At 42.2% G+C, this 19,536-nt stretch overlaps 1 protein-coding gene across 1 annotated transcript; it reads left to right on the forward strand.

Annotated features, from left to right (window-relative positions):
* Positions 1–118: 118 nt before the first annotated feature.
* On the forward strand, positions 119–5,998 carry LOC310935212 (uncharacterized protein; the record flags this gene model as incomplete). The annotated part of the gene is made up of 14 exons (XM_083899065.1): positions 119–350; positions 1,111–1,197; positions 1,731–2,111; positions 2,393–2,494; positions 2,736–2,968; positions 3,078–3,256; positions 3,382–3,475; positions 3,673–3,870; positions 4,099–4,216; positions 4,300–4,391; positions 4,695–4,809; positions 5,132–5,404; positions 5,529–5,705; positions 5,802–5,998. 14 exons carry the CDS (start codon positions 119–121, stop codon positions 5,978–5,980), a joined length of 2,460 nt encoding a protein of 819 aa, XP_083755191.1. The 3' UTR covers positions 5,981–5,998.
* Positions 5,999–19,536: the final 13,538 nt, after the last annotated feature.

The following is a 19,536-nucleotide window of genomic DNA, read 5'->3' on the forward strand; positions in this document are numbered from 1 at the left end:
GCGTTGTTACTCGTGTGTGTGTGTGTGTGAGAGATAGAGAGAGATTGCCTCGTCCTTGTATTTCTTTCTGTCGATCTCTTTGTCAGTCTGTCTATCTGTCTGTCTGATCTGTCCGATCATGACTGATCCAAAAGATCCACTCATGAGCCTGGATGACCTGGTAGATCAGTTTGAGCTCAATGACCACCTCCACGGTTTTGAGAATGTATCTGCTGAGGTGCAGGAAGGCGCGGCAGCAGCAGCACCCCACCCTTTACCACCTGAGCCAAGGGTGAGTTGGAAAAAGAGAGACAGCGATGGAAAACTGCTCTCTCTGAGGCCAAGATCGAGCAGGAACCAGTCAAGTCAGGGTCAGTATTATTTTTTTCAAGCAAGATATTTTGATGATTTGATTTGACATGTTTATTACTTCATTTTATTCCAGAAATCAACAGTCAATACACTACAAAAAAGTCTTTCAACAAAGACCAAACAGTGTAGACTGAAGCCAGGGCTTATTTTGTCTACCATTTTAACACAATGTCAGGTGTGGTGGTAGGGTCCAAAATGAATCAAGTAATAGTGGGTAGATTTTCCGTTTGGCAAGTACCGTAAGAAAGTAATAAATCTTCATGTAATGAATGTATATAATATATGATGCTGTCATTATCTGCATCCCTGTTGTGTTCCTTGTGTTGTGTAATCAATTCCCTCTGTCTTGTCTTAGTGTCATTTACTCTGGATTTTGTGTAGTTATGTATATCCTATTTATTTTGAAGTTCTGTGTCTTGCTTTCCTGGGTCATATTCTTATTTTGAAGTTCTCTGTTTCCTGTTTTATTTTGTTTTTAGTTTTATTATCTGTGTCTTGCCCCTGTCTCCCTATTAAGTTTCGCCACGTGTTCCCCAAGTTCCGCATACTGCATTTTGAGTCTAGTCTCCTCAACTTCCTGTCAGATACCTCATAGAGAGATGACTGACTGGTCTTCTCCAGACAGTCTCTCCATCTAGATATGACACACTAAGCTTGTGCCATCTCAGCGTGATAACCAGGCTACAAATGCGCCATTAGCCTTGGGATGTGTAGGAAATGGTAATGTTATATATTCAGAAATGTGCTTTTTTCTTTCAGATACAGCTGGTCACAGTCGCAAGCCCGATCCTCCCTTCAGTGCACCTGACACCACCTGTGAGGTGGCCTTTGCTGCAGACACTGTCGGTATGTACTTCATTGTCTCTCCATAAAGCCCAAAGTACATGTTCATTCATAAACATATATGTACAACATACCTGACCCCGAGTTAGAATTTAAAGTCCATGTTTGTCAAATTTGCTAGAATAATGGACAATATAACTGTTAAATCTTTCACTACCACAGCCACTCCGTACAGTTCACTTAGAGGGTATGCACCTGATGGCAAAAAGACAGTAAATTGAAAAAGACAGTTAATTGTCTATCTATTGGCTGATTGAATAAATTCATTTTGAAATAATTTAATTATATCTGGCAACAGGTCATGTAGAGCTTGTACGGATCATTGTCGAGTCCTTCTGACCTCAATTTGATTTGATAAATACTACATGTTTAACCCAGTTTCTCCGTGTCCTCCGTTATCCTTCACCACGTTAAGGGAGGTTTGTTTTGCCACTCAGTCCAAACAAAAGGGCCGTTGCCCAGGGCAACATGATGTAAAGACATAGCGTCTATTGTAAAAAAAAGTATCGTCTTTGAGTATTCATTATATTTTACAGAATGTTTTCTACAAGATCTCCAGCACTCACTGGATGATGCTGGTGATGAGCAGCAGGTATCACAAGCTGCTCCTCAGGCTTCCTCCAACTGGAGCACAAGAAAAAGTGTGTTGTCAGAGAGCTGGAGGGCGGAGAGACCCCGTCTTGTGAATACTCTTGTTTCACAAGAATATGTGGCCACACACATCTGCCAACAGTGTGGGAGCAATCCAGCTGTCATCCGTTGTCGGGACTGTCGACCACGCCCCTTCTTCTGTGCTGAATGTGACGTTGTCATGCACTCCAGACACGTCCTTCATAACAGGGATGGAATGACAGCCGGATTCTTTGAGCCATTGCCTCCAACAACTGTTGTTGTGGATAAGGCTCTTTCCCATTGTGGTAAGTTGTGACTTGTGTGTATACAACATAGTACACATAATGTAATTCCCCTTTTTCAAACTTGTTAAGCTCACTAGTTTGACTATTTAAACAATTTATGTGGATGCTTTTGTCAATCAGCTTTTCGAGCGTCTGTTTATTATTTTTTGGTAATGAACTGCATGAGCCTTTTTCTAAATCTAATTTTCTATTATGAGGTCTGTAAGTGGTTCCAGGAATCTTTGTCTCATTGCAATGTTATATTTCCCATGATAGTAATTTATATGTATAATCTTTTTCAGAGCGGCTTGTACCTCTGGAGATGCCTGGAGAAATTTGCGGTTGTTCACCAGGGTCATTGAGGGTCAAACCTGGAAAGGCTGTTGCTGTGGTCACAATAAATGGTGAGGATGTGAAGAACTTTGATTTTGTCTCATTTGTAAAGAAACTTACTTGAAAAATATCCATCCCTACATGTTTTATTTACAGAGTCCTTGGGCTCCCTGAAAGGGGCTATACATTCAAGTTATTATTTATTATCATGAAATCTGCAAGACTATTGAGCAATGTATGCCACATTACAAAAAATCCTTACCCCAAGTGGCTAAATTTACATTACAGTGTATGTGTTTTTCCTTTCTCTAGGACGATATGATCTCAGCATGCCTGAATTGGCTTGTGACTCATGCCAAGCAAATTGGAGTGCTGGACTGGAAGACCTTGTAAAAAATGAGTACTGGCCTGCTACCATTCACTTCGCCACAATGTATGCTATAGACATCTTCTATTCCTTTGAGGAAATGAAGATGGCAGCACCAGGCCTGTCCTGCCAGGCATTTTTAAGGATGCTGGATCAAAGAACTGTCCGCTTTGGCCGTGTGAGTATTGAGGTGTTTTTTATCCTACAGCGTTGTTCATGTCTTTGTATTGTGGGCTGAAACAATGTTTTGCACATTATTTGAAGTTGTTTTCCTTGTTTTGAAACAGACTGGGAAGGTCTCACCGGACAGCTTCCAGAAAAGTTTTTTTGAGTGGGAGGCTGTCAGGTATGAGGTGGACAACATCTGTGAGGAGGACCTGTTCAACTGTCCTGCATGCACCCCAAATATGCTTGCGGTATCTGTCGATGGAAACCGCAAGCATTATCGTTTCAGGAATGCAGCTAGGTACTCCAAATGTGTATAATGTCATGTGTGTTTGTAGTAATAAGAAAACAGAACTCTTTAACGTTCACCAAGTAACCTTAAACTGTAAGATATCTTAAACTGCTGTGCACCCTTTTGTTATTTAGATCTGAGGAGCAGGCCATCTTTGAAGGTGCCTTCATAGCCAAAGATGAAGATGTTGCCGCATTTGTTGACTACATCCACAACACAACCAAACATGTAAGACTGTAGACACACACACATACATATATATACGTGTGTGTGTGTGTGTGTGTGTGTGTGTGTGTGTGTGTTTGTGTGTGTGTGTGTGTGTGTGTGTGTGTGTGTGTGTATATATATATATGTGTAATCACCTTCTACTAAGGAGTTAAGTTGAATCTGTGGACCATTTGTATCAACCATTTTCCATACTGTAGGTCTCTGGAAGAGGTGTTTGTGGAGGGGAGTGGTCGGCAGCCAGAGAGACCTCCCAAAGATCTGCCAGTAAGGTTGATGAGGAGGGACTGGAGCTGGCAGTGTGTCGGCATGGAGTGCTGCTCCATGCTTTAAATATGTACAGGGGAGAAATTTTTGCCTATCCCCTGTACCTGCAGGAGAAGCTTGCCAGTAGGCAAGTAACCTTTTTTTGCATGGATGTCACATGCAAATATTGGCCATACCTGCAAAAAGTGGTGAAAAACTGCCCAGAGCTCCGGCACCTCCTTGGCATGAAACCATTCCTCTCGGTGTTTCATGCCAAAGCCCATGACTTCAAGTGTAAATAAATATTACCATATAATGGAACCACATATGAACACCTGCATATGCATGTGAACAGCTTCTCCATATTGCTATTTTCTTAGGTGAAATGGAGTGGGGCATATCAGGAGGGAGCTGGTTCAACACTTGGGGAGGAGGTAGAACAATGTAATGCCTTCCTGTCCAGGATAGCAGTGACCACCAAGCACATGTCAAAAGCAGGTGAGATGACCACATACTGCATTAGTTAGATCATAAGTGTAATAAGTAAGGATAGTGATGGTAAATATTTTCTGTGTTTACAGGGCGCACAGACATGCTGACTCTCATGGCCATGCGCTGGAATCGGCAAAAGTTCTGTAATTTGGCCACCTCACTGAGTCACCGATACCAAAAGGTAACCCTATGTAGCCTTGTGTGTTGTGTTGGTTGCTATGTCGACCATGGCTCGGATAGAAATGAGTCAAAACCAACACTTCCAAGCTATCTTAGCCTGCTTGTTTTGTTCCGCATCCATCGCAATTGCTGTGTTCACATGTTCACTGTGACCAAACGAACTGATCTATGACATAAAGTGTTCCCTTTGGAAGAACTGATCCAAATGATTCAGGTGTGAAAGCACCCTAATATTCCATGTTTGCGGTATCTGAAGCCATGGGCTGAACATTTGTTTCTCACTTATTGTCTGTTGTCATTGTAGACCACAAAAGCGCTGCACAGCCAGTTGCAGAACCTGGAGTCCATGAAAGCCCAGTTGGCAGTGACAGAGAGCCAATTGGAAGACTGGGCCAACGATGTGAAGGACTGGGCAAAAGGTGAGAAAATGGTCACTCGTAATACAAGTCCAGACAACATTTTGTATCATTTTCTGTTGATCAGTCCTGTCTCCATATGAGACAGGACAGGACTCTGCCATGTATTATCTCATGGCAGAGTTGTACAGCTCCGATTAGTCTTTTTCTGTTTTTGTTTTGTTTTTCTGTGATTACCCGATCAATGCAAACTTAGTTTTATTATCCATTACCTTATCAAAATGTGTTTTAAGAAATGCTTTGAATTGAGATTATTGATTCATACTGCATTGCATAATGTACAAGTTCAATTTAAGTGAAGCCATCTATTTTTCCTTTGCTGTAGCAACAACAACAACCACCACTGATGATGCTGATGCCTTGGCCAGCAGAATTGAGGTGTTAGTGGCATGCATCAAGAGGCGGTCGCAGCGTCTGTACAGAGATACTGACAGCAACAAAGGCCGTGCCAGGATCCGCCGCAAGATCCGGGAGGAGAAGGGGCTCCTCACTTCTGTAGTGGAGCAATACAACAAGATGGTTCCAAGCTCAGAAAATCTGTGCTTGGAAACCATTCTGTCGGGCGAGGCAGTATGGCCGTGGCAGCTACCACACAGTGGTAGGTACACTAATCTATTGAATACATTCAATAAATCTGACACATAATCAAAACCCATAAAGTCTCAAATGTATCCTTTAAATACTCGACAGTGACCCAAGTCTGTGTCACAAATGCATTTCAGGCTCTGTTGATCTAAGGACGAAGAGGCGGGCCTTTGACCTCATCATGGCGGTGAAGCGGCTTCAGGAGGAGAAGACCATTCTCGTCAAGGAGATGGGCCATCACTGGCAATCGCTTTGTAGTCGTGCCAGTGCACTAAAAGAAATGTACTGCCAGCTTTCTGGTGGTACAATCAAAAGTATGCATTTAAATAATCTATTATGTAAACATACTTAAACATTGATGACTCTGGATAAAGTTACTAACACAAGATGTATTTTATTGTACTTTCAAGAAACTCGTTGGGGCCTAAATGAAGAGGGGATAAAAGGTCTGGGAAGCATCATCCTCAGAAAGCAGTCCATGATCAGACAGATGAGGATGAAAGCAAGAGACTGCTACCTCCAAGTTTTGGTTGGCGAAGAGGACATCAACTTTCAGAGTGACTCTGAAATTTCCGATGATGAACAATAATTGACACCAGAGATTTCTATCCCAGCCACCAGCCAAATGCTGGACAGTGTCTTTAAATTATTTTTGTGAAAGTAGAAGTGTTTTGATCCCTCTGATATGTTGTCACATGACTTCAACAGTCATCCAATAAAGCACTCTAACACTGTTTCTGTGAATCAAATCTTGTAACATGGTGGCTATTATCTGAAGGAGATGAAGACGGGGTTATCAAACTGGACTTAACATCTCTCAACACATGCACGCATTAAAACCAATAATGTAATAAAATAACCCAACTGATATTGTAATATCATGTTTACTAATAGTGTGTTTTCACTAGTTAGGCTACTGATTTGTTGGTAAACTGTGGAAAGAAAAAGTAGCCTAATGAAGAGTCACTTGGGGTCTCCAGCACTATTCCGAAACACACACAAATGATTATTACCCTATCATAAATTAGTTGTGCGCTGTGTGCTTTCATTGATGCACGTAGCTACCAGCTCTCCCTCTCACGCTCCAAATAAAAACACACAAGACCATGCTGCAGAGAGTGAGACAAAAAGACACAAAACAGGGTTCTTTTTTGAGAAGATTCAGGTCCTTTGACATCTCTAATGTAATGCTGCACATGTTCTATCAGTCCAGCAACTGTTACATTCTTTGTCATTGTCTGCTGGGGTAACAACATTAGGGTCAGGGACAGGAACAGATTAGACAAGCTCATTCGTGAAATGTAGCTCTGTGATGGGAGAGGGAGCGGAGCTGGTAGAGGCTGTGGTTAAGTGGAGGATGGGGTGTAAATTGAAGACCATACTGGGTGACCCGTTGTGGGTCTACACAGGACTCAAAGGTTCGAGGAGCAGCCGAAGTAATAAGCTCATCTCCCTCACCTCCAGGACAGAAAGCTGTTGGAAATCAGTCATTCCTGCGGCCATCAAGTACCCAATGCCATTTGTTAGGCTACACACATTACTTCATATATCATTTTATATCATACATATATAATGTCATTTAAGATTAATTAAACTGCTGGATAATCTAAATGTCCCTCCAGGAGATGAATACATTTTTATTTTTCTATTCTGTTCTATTCTAAATGAAAATAGTACTGCACATGATGGTGCTCAGTTACAATTTAATAACCCATAACCCACAACATTAAAGGCCTTTCTCCAAGCCTTATGCTATTGATCATTATTTCCACAAAAATAAATAAAAAAACAACAAAAAATAAACAACAGGCTTCATTTCACTAGGCTTTCAAAGTGCTGTCTGAAACTACACCTACACTAGCTTGTGCCCATGTAAAGAAAAAATAAAACTTTGTCATGGAGCTGAACCAAATATATCATTGGAAAGGTCTCAGCCTGGAGAGTAACATATGTCAGTATGAAAACTCAATATGGCTCCTGCTTTGAAAGACTGCCCTTTGAACCTTGATCTTGGTGCATGTTTGAATGGTCATAATTCAGCAACAAAAGGGGTTACAGACATGGGACCAGGTTAGAAAGCTTGGACCTAAGCTATCATGCAAAATCAGTCAGTATTAGGGAGCTCTGTCAAAAAAGTATACTGTAGGCAAAATCTATTCAACCATTTAAATATTCAATATTTTTAATTATTTCTAATTACACAAATGTGTTGAGCAATCCCTTAATCTCCACTGTGCACTCTAAACATAGTATTTACAACTGCCAACTCTATGAAAAACACTGTTTATATTAAAAAATACAAATCAGCAGCACAGTTAAGATATAAAAAAGATATATCTCATAAATATATGAAATATGTATAATATGCAGTGTAAAATAGTATTTACACTGCATCTATGTGAAGAAAAAGTAAAATATATGTTGTTGTTTTTTGTATTTTAGGATTTTTTGGAGTTTTGTGGTTGTTTTTTTTCCCGCTTTTCAGAATAAAACAACTCTAATTCTCATAATGGAATAATACACAATTAAAACGAATTCCCTTAACATTTACGTATCGTATTGTTGATTTGTCGGTCACAACTTCGTTTTTGTGTTCATGTTAAAGTTATCATTAAAACAAAACCGACAGATAATTTGATGTGGCATTTTATACTGAAGGATCGGACGTTGCCAAATCTGACGGGTGACCAAATACGGTGTAACACCTGTGTGTCGCATTGCGCACTTTTCCTCTCAGTAAGTAGAGTCACGTAACCTACAATATTTACCCCAAAACGATCGAGTCAGGCAAAATTAATTTAATAAATTTTTAACACTTTCAGAAGTTCAGTGTAGCATGTTTGTTGGACTGTAAACTTTATTAAAATAGTAGTTATCCATCTGCTATTAGCTTACATAGCACTAGTGTTGGAAATGATAATACACCAAATTCTACAATGTGGCTGGTAGGCCTAGATTTCAGACAAAAAAAGTAATGATGTAGAGTGGGTGGGTGGCTGTTGAATTTGATCATGTTAGCACAGAAATGAATAAATAAAATGAATTTACCACCCTGGCTAGAATAACTGAATAACAACATTTTCTCTTTTCAAATTCAACTTTATTTGTCACATAAAACCATACAGATACATGGGGAAAAGTGTGAGTTCAAGTTGTAATGTAGTTCCAGTTACCTGTGTTGTGTTACATTATCCCCCAAAAAGCCGTAGCTACATAGCCACTTAGTGATGTAATATATCAGATAGCCTAATATTCTGAGGAAGAGAATACTGGTGTAAAACATTCTGTCTGAATAGTGTATTGTTTTCTCTCCACAGGTCCATCAAATTTATCATTCACTTACACACACATACATACACACTCACAAATAAAAACCAAAGGCACTTTTAAGAGCCACATTCATTGTTATTCTGTGTGTACCTGTTGTTGTCTGTGAGTCTTTCATAGTCGTGTTCCTGTCTTAGTCCTTTTTACATTTTTGTTTGTGTTGTCTGTCCATCTTTATTCCACTTGTTTATTTAGTGTTTTTCTGTTGCAATGACACGACCAAAGTTCAGGCCCTGTCCATCCTGTAATACCCCAAATCAGGCCATCAGAAAATCCTGCAGTGCCTGTTTTAGCAGTCTTTCCACAAACCCCCAAAAAAAGGAAAAGGAGGCAGCATTTACTAGTCAGTGGGCAGAAGGAGTCCTCAAAAACAGGAACCATGGGCGGATTATTCATTCTGCCCGTATTGCAGTAAGTAAGAATGTTCATATTGTATATTTACCATAAACTGAAAGTACATATTTTAACATTCTGCTTGTCATATACAAGGCACAATATGATCTGGTCTTTACAAACATACTGTTATTGTCTCCTGTCCTGTCACTGATCTTTTATCTTACATTGACCTGACCCATCTGTCTAATGGGTTAATTTGATTAAGCAGTGTGGCTAACTAATGTGTGCCAACTGCTTGTGTTCTTTACAGATGAAGAAACTTGAGGCAATAGGCTATAAACCCATTCTATTTTTTGGGAAAAAAAATAAAAGGGCCGGAGGAAGGTGGGAAGCAGACATAATGACGCATCTGCCCCCCAGTCCATACACAAAAGCCCTTTTGGAGAAGATGCAGAGGGCTTATGAGTTCATCTTGAGCAAAGGTAAGAGTATTTGGTGCAGACATGACTATTATAAAAACATGGGATCGTCTTCGTTAATATGTGTAGATTTCTAAGGTAAATAAACTTGTATTGGGACAACCTCCACAGAAGAGCAGCACAACAGCCCTCCAGAGGAGCAGCACAGCGCTCCAGAGGAGCAGCTAAATGCTGCCAACGAGGAGCAGCACGGCCCTCCAGAAGAGCAGCCCGATGCACCTACAGAAGAGCAGCATGATAGCCCTCCAGAGGAAGAGGCTGTTTTCACCCTCGATCTTGTTCCTGTCTCTCCTACACACTATTCCACTTCTTTTTCTCCTTCTTCCTCTTCCACTGACACTGTTGGGCCTCCCCTGAACACAGCTGGGCCTCCACCAGCTCCTCCAAACTCCAAGTCTCTGCGTAAAAGGAACAGGCAGACTTTGATTAAGGGGCCACAAGAGAAGAGACAAAGAAAGGGTAAGTGTTACTCCATACTATTAATAATTTGATTACCTCACAAATTGGACTTTGGCAGTTATTGATAAATACTTTGATAAATAGATTAATAGATGAGCTCACTGACACATTTGAATTTCCCTCTGAGATAAATATAGTTTATCTCATTCTTATTGGTTGGCAAATCCAGCCTTCATTTGGGTCACCAAGCCATTACACAGTACACCAGCCAGCCACTACACTGTATTTTACCCTTTTTTATTCAGCTGTATTTTGGTGGGGATTGTGAAGTGGCAAGGTTTAAGGGCCACGCTTAATGTTGATCCCTGCCTAAAGGTAACATGGCTGTGTGAAACCTAGTCCAATACATGTGCTTTGATTGACAAAACTAGAGACAAACTATCTTCTAGAGTCTGTAAGGCCACATTCACATGGATCGTCTTTTGCGTGTACATTTCAATTGGTTCCTATTAAGCCGTGCACGTGGTGTGGTGGTTCTAGTCGCACAGAGATTAAAAAAATAGAAACTTTTTCTAATGCCGATTGCGCACTGTGTATCATGTGATCATCTCCATGGATCTGCTTCTCCAGCAGCAACAGTGCAGCCCGGCTCTCAGTGCTTGCCCGCTTTCAGCATCTCTCTGTGGGCAAGGGACAGCTGTCCTCCCCCAGCCCAGCCCCAGATCTCTACTTTCAACTGCATTTTTAAATGTTTTACCACACATAATGTAGGGAGTTCATGTCTCTCCTGTCTCCTTCCTTTCCACACGGCCATGACCCTTTGCTGTGAGCCACAAACTGACAACAGACAGATTGAGCAGTGAAGCCACTGAGAGGGATTTACAGTGCTGGAAATCTGTTCAACTCTGTTTGAACTAGTTTCTGGTTAAGTAGTGAAGCACACTACTAAAATGTGACAGGCGGTATTTGTTGCTTGGTAATGGCAGACACAACCTCCCAATCACTTTGGAAAATGCTCCAGGCATTTTTAGATGCTCCATGTGAATGGGCCCTAAAAATTCAATGAAAGGCAGCACATTCAACTAACAGGTAGTGATGGAAATGGCAGTTCTTTTAACAGTTCTGAATTAGTTCATAAAAATTATTCAAAAAATGTGTTCACCAACTCACTCATTGCTTAGCAGGAGCCCTGACTGCATAGTGCATTTTTCTCCAACTTCCTGAACTGATACTTAGCAAAACAATCCGTGACTAGGTCATGATTCAGCCCTGGACAGTGCATTCACAGACCATTATACACAGACTTCCGCGAGAGATGCAGCTTTACTTCTGCTTACATGCACCAAATATTACTACATGGTGAACTTGTCCTCTGTACACAGTCAATTCACTTAACATTGATACTACATAGTGTTAGGGAGGAATTTGAGGTGATGAAAAGAACAAGTACCAGAGTCCTGGATGTCTTACACTGAAGGAATTTATTAGGCTCGGTCAAGGATAACAGAAGAGTCATCAACACAACATAAGTGTGTGAGGCCACCTCAATTCTAAGGGTCAAACAGCAAAGCTCAGATTCTTATACTATAAAAGTGGACAGAGCCTGCAAGGGGGAGATGTGTTAACATCCTATTGGCTATTGTGCATAAACATAAATATAGAATATAGAATCACGTCCTCTGCAGCAGTTCTGTGCGTAGTAGGTTCGCAAGTCATGAGTGAGTGAATGAGTGCAGTGCAAACCTGACTCCGTATCAGTACGTGAACAACACTGAGTAAACGGGAGCCCTGAGTGTCAGTACATTCCGTGAACATCCACCGTTCCCTCACAATGAGAGTCTAGAATGCAGTCTAGACCTGCACTATATTAATCTGTTTTGATCTTGTGTAATACAAAAAGACTTGTCTTGTCTTTTCATCATTCTAGGTTGCCGAAAATGTAGTAGGCAGAAAGTCTTCCAGTTTGACTGCATCACTGGGAGAAGAAATAACCAGGTAAGATGTTGAACCCTTAATGCAATTTGTAGTATTTTTCTTTAGGCTGCTGGCTTTACTCATTCTGGCCTTTTAAAGATAATAAAAAATCCAGTGATTACTTAAACAGCTCAAATTTCTGTTGATTATCTTTTTGTCTGTGTGTGTAGGATAAAGCAGAATTGAAAATTCGCTGGTTGCCTTGCTCTGCGCGGTAAGTTAACAAGTTAATATTGCAAATATGCATTCTATTTTCACTTTGAAACCTTTCAGGATCAATGATGTCAGGGTGAAACCAGTTTTAAGGGGTATTAAAAGTATTTCAGGAAAGTTACATCCCAACTTTCTTGGATCATAACAAAAGTAGCACACATGAAGTAATGTAGTGTCTGAGGTAGATAGGATGTTGGAATTTATTACTGCAGCATCTTGTAGTGAGAATGAGGGCAGAGACATCTAGGGATTGGAAATGGTACGATTTTATAGATACTAATGCCTTTATTGATTCTGCTTATTGGTCTGATTCTCAGTCAATCCCTTATCTATTCCTGATCAATTCTATGTTTTGAAAAAAACCTATAGAGAACCAAACCTAAGAGAAATGATTCACAGACAAAATTAACTGCATTAATTAATGAATAAATGTGTCTGTATGAGGATGACAAATTGAGGGAGAGGAGGAGCTTCATTCTGTTATTAATGTTAACATTATATCTCCAGCAGTGGAGTAAAGTCTCACTACAGGGCTACAGTGAAAGCCATTGTTGTGTCACAGGTATATGATACCAATAGATTGGACAATTTATAACTGGTTCTCAACTGGAAACAATTCTTGACTCCCATCCCTCGTGATAGCAATGATGATGAAATTCATGAGGAAGAAGAGAAAGGTGATGATGATGAGGAAGATCAGGACAGGGAGTGAGAGAGGAGAACATTGGTGATTTTACCTTTGAACCTAACCTCAAAATGTTGTCTGACCTGTGTTGTAATGATACTGTCCACTAATGATACCTTACAGTGGCAAAAGCTGGGATGATACATGGGAGCCGGCCAGTGGATTCCAGCACTACATGGTCGAGACATCACCTCCCTCTGGTTCAGCAGACGAGGTCGTCATTCCTCCCCAGCAAACTGCAAAATAAAATACAATAAAAGCATTGTTATTGTGTATACGTTATTGTCACCCACAAAACAATAATTTATGCAAACATACATACAAGTAAGGAGGAAAGTGCGAGACACTGCAAAGATAAGATGTAAGATAAAAAGTAGAAGTAGAACAAATAAATAACAAGCTTGCTACGCTGGCTCTCCAGCGCTCAATTTGTAACATCTCAACCTGAGGAGGATCAGCTGATACGGGGCACAGCGAATGTTGCTGCACAGCTGTAATAAAAATAATGTAACCGAGTGCGAGGGGCGCCTATACTGGGTGTGTGATCAAAATAAAGAAAAACACAAAAAGCAGCCTTCATTGTCGATCGCAGCGTCCACTTTTGTATTTCTCTTCACACACGTCATTTGCGGCAATAACAACACTACTTCCGGTATTACTTCAGAATAAACCTCGGCACATAATGAACCGTGCCCACCGAAGCTCCACTGAGAGCTGCTATAACAAAATAGGCTACAATTTTAATAATTTGTGCATTCCAGAGGTAATTTATAGTTACTTCGTATTACTTTCAATCCTTTTCCCCATAACATGTCACTGAAAAAAACATTTAAAAAATAATAAATAAATAACGGCAGGCACCGATCTACCAGCCGCCATTGTTAGCACTGCCTGCTTTATTTATACGGCTGTAGTCAGAAGTGTTATTATTGCAGGAGCTTCTACTTACTGTTTACACCAGGGGCAGCCATCTAAATGTCAACTCCGAAATCCGACGGCGTTGTAGTGGAGAATCCCGACTTGGAAATCAGAAATACCACATTCTTTTTTTCTTTTCCAATTACTGTTTATTAAAATATATTCAATACAAAAGCAGTTATTATGTACATTCATACAAACATCGGGGGAACCCCACTTCCGAGTACACACCACGTCATATGACGCAGGAAACGTCCCCATGACAACAGAGTATGGTAGCATGCTTCCCGTGGCGTTTTATTTAGACGTTGTGGGAGTAAAACTGTCGGGTTGCTCAACTCGTCAGAACATGACGAAAAGAGTCAGGCATGTGACGATGAGGGACAGTGACGTAATATGAGGACTATGGGTAATGTAGTTATTTTCCTTGATATGACACTGGGCATTGGAAACAAAACGTGTTTTCTTAAAATAAAGTTGATATTACACCATGATCACTAAATAAATAAATAATAGCCAAAATGACGGCCTTGTCGAAAGCTACGTCAGACACAGCAACATCACGTTCAATGAAGCTTTAAGGAAAAAAAAGTTATCCAGCTCACAGCGTCTTTCAGCGCCGCGGTCGGGTCGGCTGATCACTTTACTCTGAGCGTCACATATCGCCGCGAAGGGGACTGCATTGAAATCCCCGGGTTGCCCCGCTCGTCACATATCGCCGCGAAGGGGACTGCATTGAAATCCCCGGGTTGCCCCGCTCGTCACCACATGACGAAAAACGGGTACCTAATGAGTCAGGCATGTGACGATGAGGGACAGTGACCGTTCGTCAGGCGCTTGACGCAGTGGGAGTGAGAACGTGTTGCAACAACACACCGATAGCGTTTGTGATAGCTTTAGCTCGGTCGGATTGTGCAGCAAGGGGCTGCTTAAATGCTGCAGTGATAAGCGGTTGTTGAGCAGCTTTCATTTTCACTCATGTCAGTGAAACACCGGTGATGTCGCTTCAAATATGTCTTTCTTGTGCCACAGTGTCTACACACCGTCACGGTTTTCCCCCAAAACAGGGGATTTAAATGACGTGGGGCGTTCAAGCTCCTCCGTTGCTCCGTTCCTCCGCTCGCCATGACCACCAAGTTTTTTTTTCTTCATAAATCAATCCGCGGATCACCGAAATAATTGATCGAACGGATCACGGATCAATGATGATCCTTTGCACCACTAGAAAATATAGATAAACAGTCAACTTTCTTTCCTCCTCTCTCCTCCCTCTCTCCTCCTCTCTCTCCTCCCTCTCTCCTCCTCTCTCCTCCTCTCTCCTCCTCTCTCCTCCTCTCTCTCCTCCCTCTCTCCTCCTCTCTCCTCCTCTCCTCTCTCCTCCTCCGTCCTCCTCTCCTCCTCTCTCCTCCTCTCTCACCCTCCCTATCAACATACTACACCTGCTAATTATGGAAATGATGACTTGGCCTATTTACAATATATATTTTATTGGGGGAAAAAATCAATAGGTTAACTCCTCTTAATTGTAGTGTTTTAAAAATCAGCACAGACAAAATATGTCATCACCATGGTCTCACTACACCTCTTATCTTGGACAAAATTGTTTTTAAACAATTTTGCTGAATTTTTCTGTGAAATAATTTTCAATAACTTTTCCACTGTACATTGTAGAGTCACCAAACTCACCTCGGTCAAAGATGACCTTCCCATGGTCACACTACACCTCTTATTTTGGACAAAATAGTATGACCATGAGGAGACCCTTGGTGTGTGTAAATGGTAAAAATGGTAAATGGTGTTGTATTTATATAGCGCTTTTCCAGTCTTGATGACCACTCAAAGCTGCTTTACACTACAGTTCCCATTCACTCATTCACTCACACTTTCATACGTTTTTCTATCACTCATCTTTCATACGCTGGCGGCACAACCGTCAGGAGCAACGTAGGGTTAACTGTCTTGCCCAAGGACACATCGGCTTTTAGACTGGCAGAGCCAGGAATCGAACCCACAACCTTCAAGTTAAAAGACGACTCGCTCTCCCACTGAGCCACAGTCGCCCTTAGTGTAGTGATTTTGGAGTCTCTGTAATGTATAACAGTGGAGTTATTGATTAATATTGTTAGATATTACTGATTTATACCAATAAAAAAATCACCAATATTCAAAAAAGGCACATTTTGACAAAACAGCTGTTGTAGTATGACCATGAGGAGACCCTTGGTGTGTGCAGTGATTTTGGAGTCTCTGTAGTGTATAACAGCAGAGTTATTGATTTTTGTTTGCAGCATCTTGCTCTTGTGTTGCAATTTGTAGACGGTCCCTGGGCACTCGCCTCACACTCGTCTCGCTGTCGATGCGCATAGAGAATAATCTTCCAGCCCGGAATTTAGGTCTGTTGGATGAAAATGTTACTGTAGCTCATTGAGTTCAATTCTGATTGAGAAGAGACTACGCTTGTGTTTATAGAACGTTTCGTTTACAAGCTATTGAAGCCGAAAGTCAGAATCTGTGAATATCTTTCCAACTTTACCGAACTTCAACAACTCCTGTGTGTGCTGTGATGTTAAAATCACTGATTTTCTCTATGGACTTTGGTGTGTGTGTGTGTGCGTTTGTGGAGGTGTGTGTGTGTGTGTGTGTGTGTGAGTGTGAGTGTGTTTGAGAGTGGTTTTTCCTGTATAGGAGAGTCTTTTGTTGTCGACAAACATTCCTAACATTCATGTCAGCACATGATAAAACTTTAACTGACATCATGTGACCATGAACACACAGTGACAGGGTGTGTGACTGTGGAGAGTGATGGTGACCTCCTGACCTCAGTGACCTCCTGACCTCAGTGACCTCCTGACCTCACTGACCTCCTGACCTCAGTGACCACCTGACCTCACTGACCTCACAACCTCAGTGACCTCAGTGAGCTCCTGACCTCAGTGACCACCTGACCTCACTGACCTCACAACCTCAGTGACCTCAGTGAGCTCCTGACCTCAGTGACCTCACAACCTCAGTGACCTCCTGACCTAAGTGACCTCACTGACTTCACAACCTCAGAGACCTCAGTGACCTCAGAGACCTCAGTGACCTCCTGACCTCAGTGACCTCCTGACCTAAGTGACCTCCTGACCTCAGTGTCCATGTGTCTGTCAGGAGTTGTATCTACGCCCCCCTGACCAGAGGGAGGCCCCTCCCCCTGAAGACAGTTGTCTAGGCGACCATCTTCTGCTCAGTCAACGGTTTCCTGCAGAGTCATCACCTGCTTCACTGCACACACTTCCATCACAGCTGGAGCAGCAGAGTGAGGCAGACTGGAGGTCAGTCACATGACTCACTTCACCTTTGACCCCAGCACAGCTGTCCACACAGACATGTCCTGTCTGTCCTGTCCTCTTTACCTTCAGGTCTCCTTCTGTTTGTCCTCGGTCTGAGCATCAACGTCCACAGCAACCACATCCTGCGCAACCTGAGGAAACCTGGAGAGGTGGTCTACAGGATCCCCTACGGTACTGAGACCACATCACCATTCACACCAGATCCTCATTCACACCTGATTAACACCAGATCCCCATTCACACCAGTTCCTGATTCACACCTGATCCAGATTCATACCAGATCCAGATTCACACCAGATCACCATTCACACCACATCCTCATTAACACCAGATCCTCATTCACACCAGGTCACCATTTACACCTGATACAGATTCACACCATTTGAACAGTGTCCCACAGAGTGAACAGGGTCAAACTGGTCCTGGACTTCCTGTTTCCTGTTGTAGGTGGGATGTTTGAGTTTGTGTCCGGTGCAAACTTCTTCGGGGAGATCGTGGAGTGGTGTGGTTACGCTGTAGCGGCGTGGACCTTCCCCGCATTCGCCTTCTTCACCGTCTGCTCCATCGGGCCCAGAGCGCTCCACCACCACAGGTGCGTGACTAACTGGCGAGTCACGCTCTGTGCTACACTAACTGCCGAGTCACGCTCTGTGCGTCACTTACTGCTGAGTCACGCTCTGTGCGTCACTAACTGCCGAGTCACGCTCTGTGCGTGACTAACTGCCGAGTCACGCTCTGTGCGTTACTAACTGCCGAGTCATGCTCTGTGTGACTAACTGCTGAGTCATGCTCTGTGCGTGACTAACTGCTGAGTCACGCTCTGTGTGACTAACTGCTGAGTCACGCTGTGTGCGTCACTAACTGCCGAGTCACGCTCTGTGCGTGACTAACTGCCGAGTCACGCTCTGTGCGTTACTAACTGCCGAGTCATGCTCTGTGTGACTAACTGATGAGTCATGCTCTGTGTGTGACTAACTGCTGAGTCACGCTCTGTGTGACTAACTGCTGAGTCACGCTCTGTGTGACTAACTGCTGAGTCACGCTGTGTGCGTCACTAACTGCCGAGTCACGCTCTGTGCGTGACTAACTGCCGAGTCACGCTCTGTGCGTTACTAACTGCCGAGTCATGCTCTGTGTGACTAACTGATGAGTCATGCTCTGTGTGTGACTAACTGCTGAGTCACGCTCTGTGTGACTAACTGCTGAGTCACGCTCTGTGTGACTAACTGCTGAGTCACGCTGTGTTTGTCACTAACTGCTGAGTCACGCTCTGTGCTTCACTAACTGCTGAGTCACGCTCTGTGCTTCACTAACTGCTGAGTCACGCTCTGTGCGTCACTAACTGCTGAGTCATGCTCTGTCCCAGAGCCTCACCTGAGGATCTACTTCCTGTCTTCTCCACAGAGACTACCAGCAGAGGTTTGAAGACTATCCTCGCTGCAGGAAAGCTCTGATCCCCTTCATACTGTGACCCTGAGGTGGGAGGGGCCTAAATGTCACCACAGCTCATGTTGTCACAGCAGCTTGTAACACAAAAACCTCAGTGTCTGTGAATAAAGTGGAACTGAACAAACCCTCTCAGAGTTCAGTCAATAATTACACTGTTAAATTAATACATGAAAATAAATATTTAAAATGTGAAAATAATAACAATATATATGTATTTAAGTATTTTATATGTTCATTTATCAACAGTCTGTAGGTGGCGGTAATGAGGCTTAACTACTTGCCGTCTCCCACCATTCAAACAGTAGAACAAGGAAGTAGCTGTACTAACTGAAGAGATCGTACTCGTGTTCTCTGCGAGTATGTACTCCAGTCGTACTTCAGTGTGTACTTCAGTTGTACTTCAGTATGTTGACGGCCTACGAATATACATGATGACATGAATGTTTTTTTTTTGCTTTGGGCCATATTTATTGACGTTTCTATCCAGAACGTGGACCAACGCCACAGTTTTCTTGTTACTTTTCTCAATTTCAGAGATGTTACACTTCATTTCCCTAATCCGTTTCATTGGATTTTAGGTAGATTTAGCTTTGCGGTAATCACACTTTTATTTTTATTAATATATGTTTATTATTTTTCAATGGTCAGGGATAACATGAATGTTTTGATTTGAGCATTTATGGACAGAACATGAGTACTTGTACTTTCTAAACCTTTAAGGCCTAAGTAAATTTACTGAGTACTTGTACTTGTACATTCTAACCCTTTTAGGCCTTAGTAGTTTTTGGAGTACTTGTACTTTCTAACCCTTTAAGGCCATAGTAGTTTTTTGGAGTACTTGTACTTTATAACCCTGTAAGGCCATAGTCGTTTTTTTGAGTACTTGTACTTTATAACCCTGTAAGGCCTAAAGGCCACATTATACTTCTCCGACTGCGTAATGCGTTATCCGTCTGCGTCACCACGTAGACCACTCGAGCCTTTATACTTCTGCATCGTGGTGACGGATAGGCGCTGCAATTTCCCGCCCGAT

This window comes from Microchirus variegatus (assembly GCF_963457635.1).
Source record: "Microchirus variegatus genome assembly, chromosome: 12".
Classification (NCBI taxonomy): Eukaryota; Metazoa; Chordata; class Actinopteri; order Pleuronectiformes; family Soleidae; genus Microchirus; species Microchirus variegatus.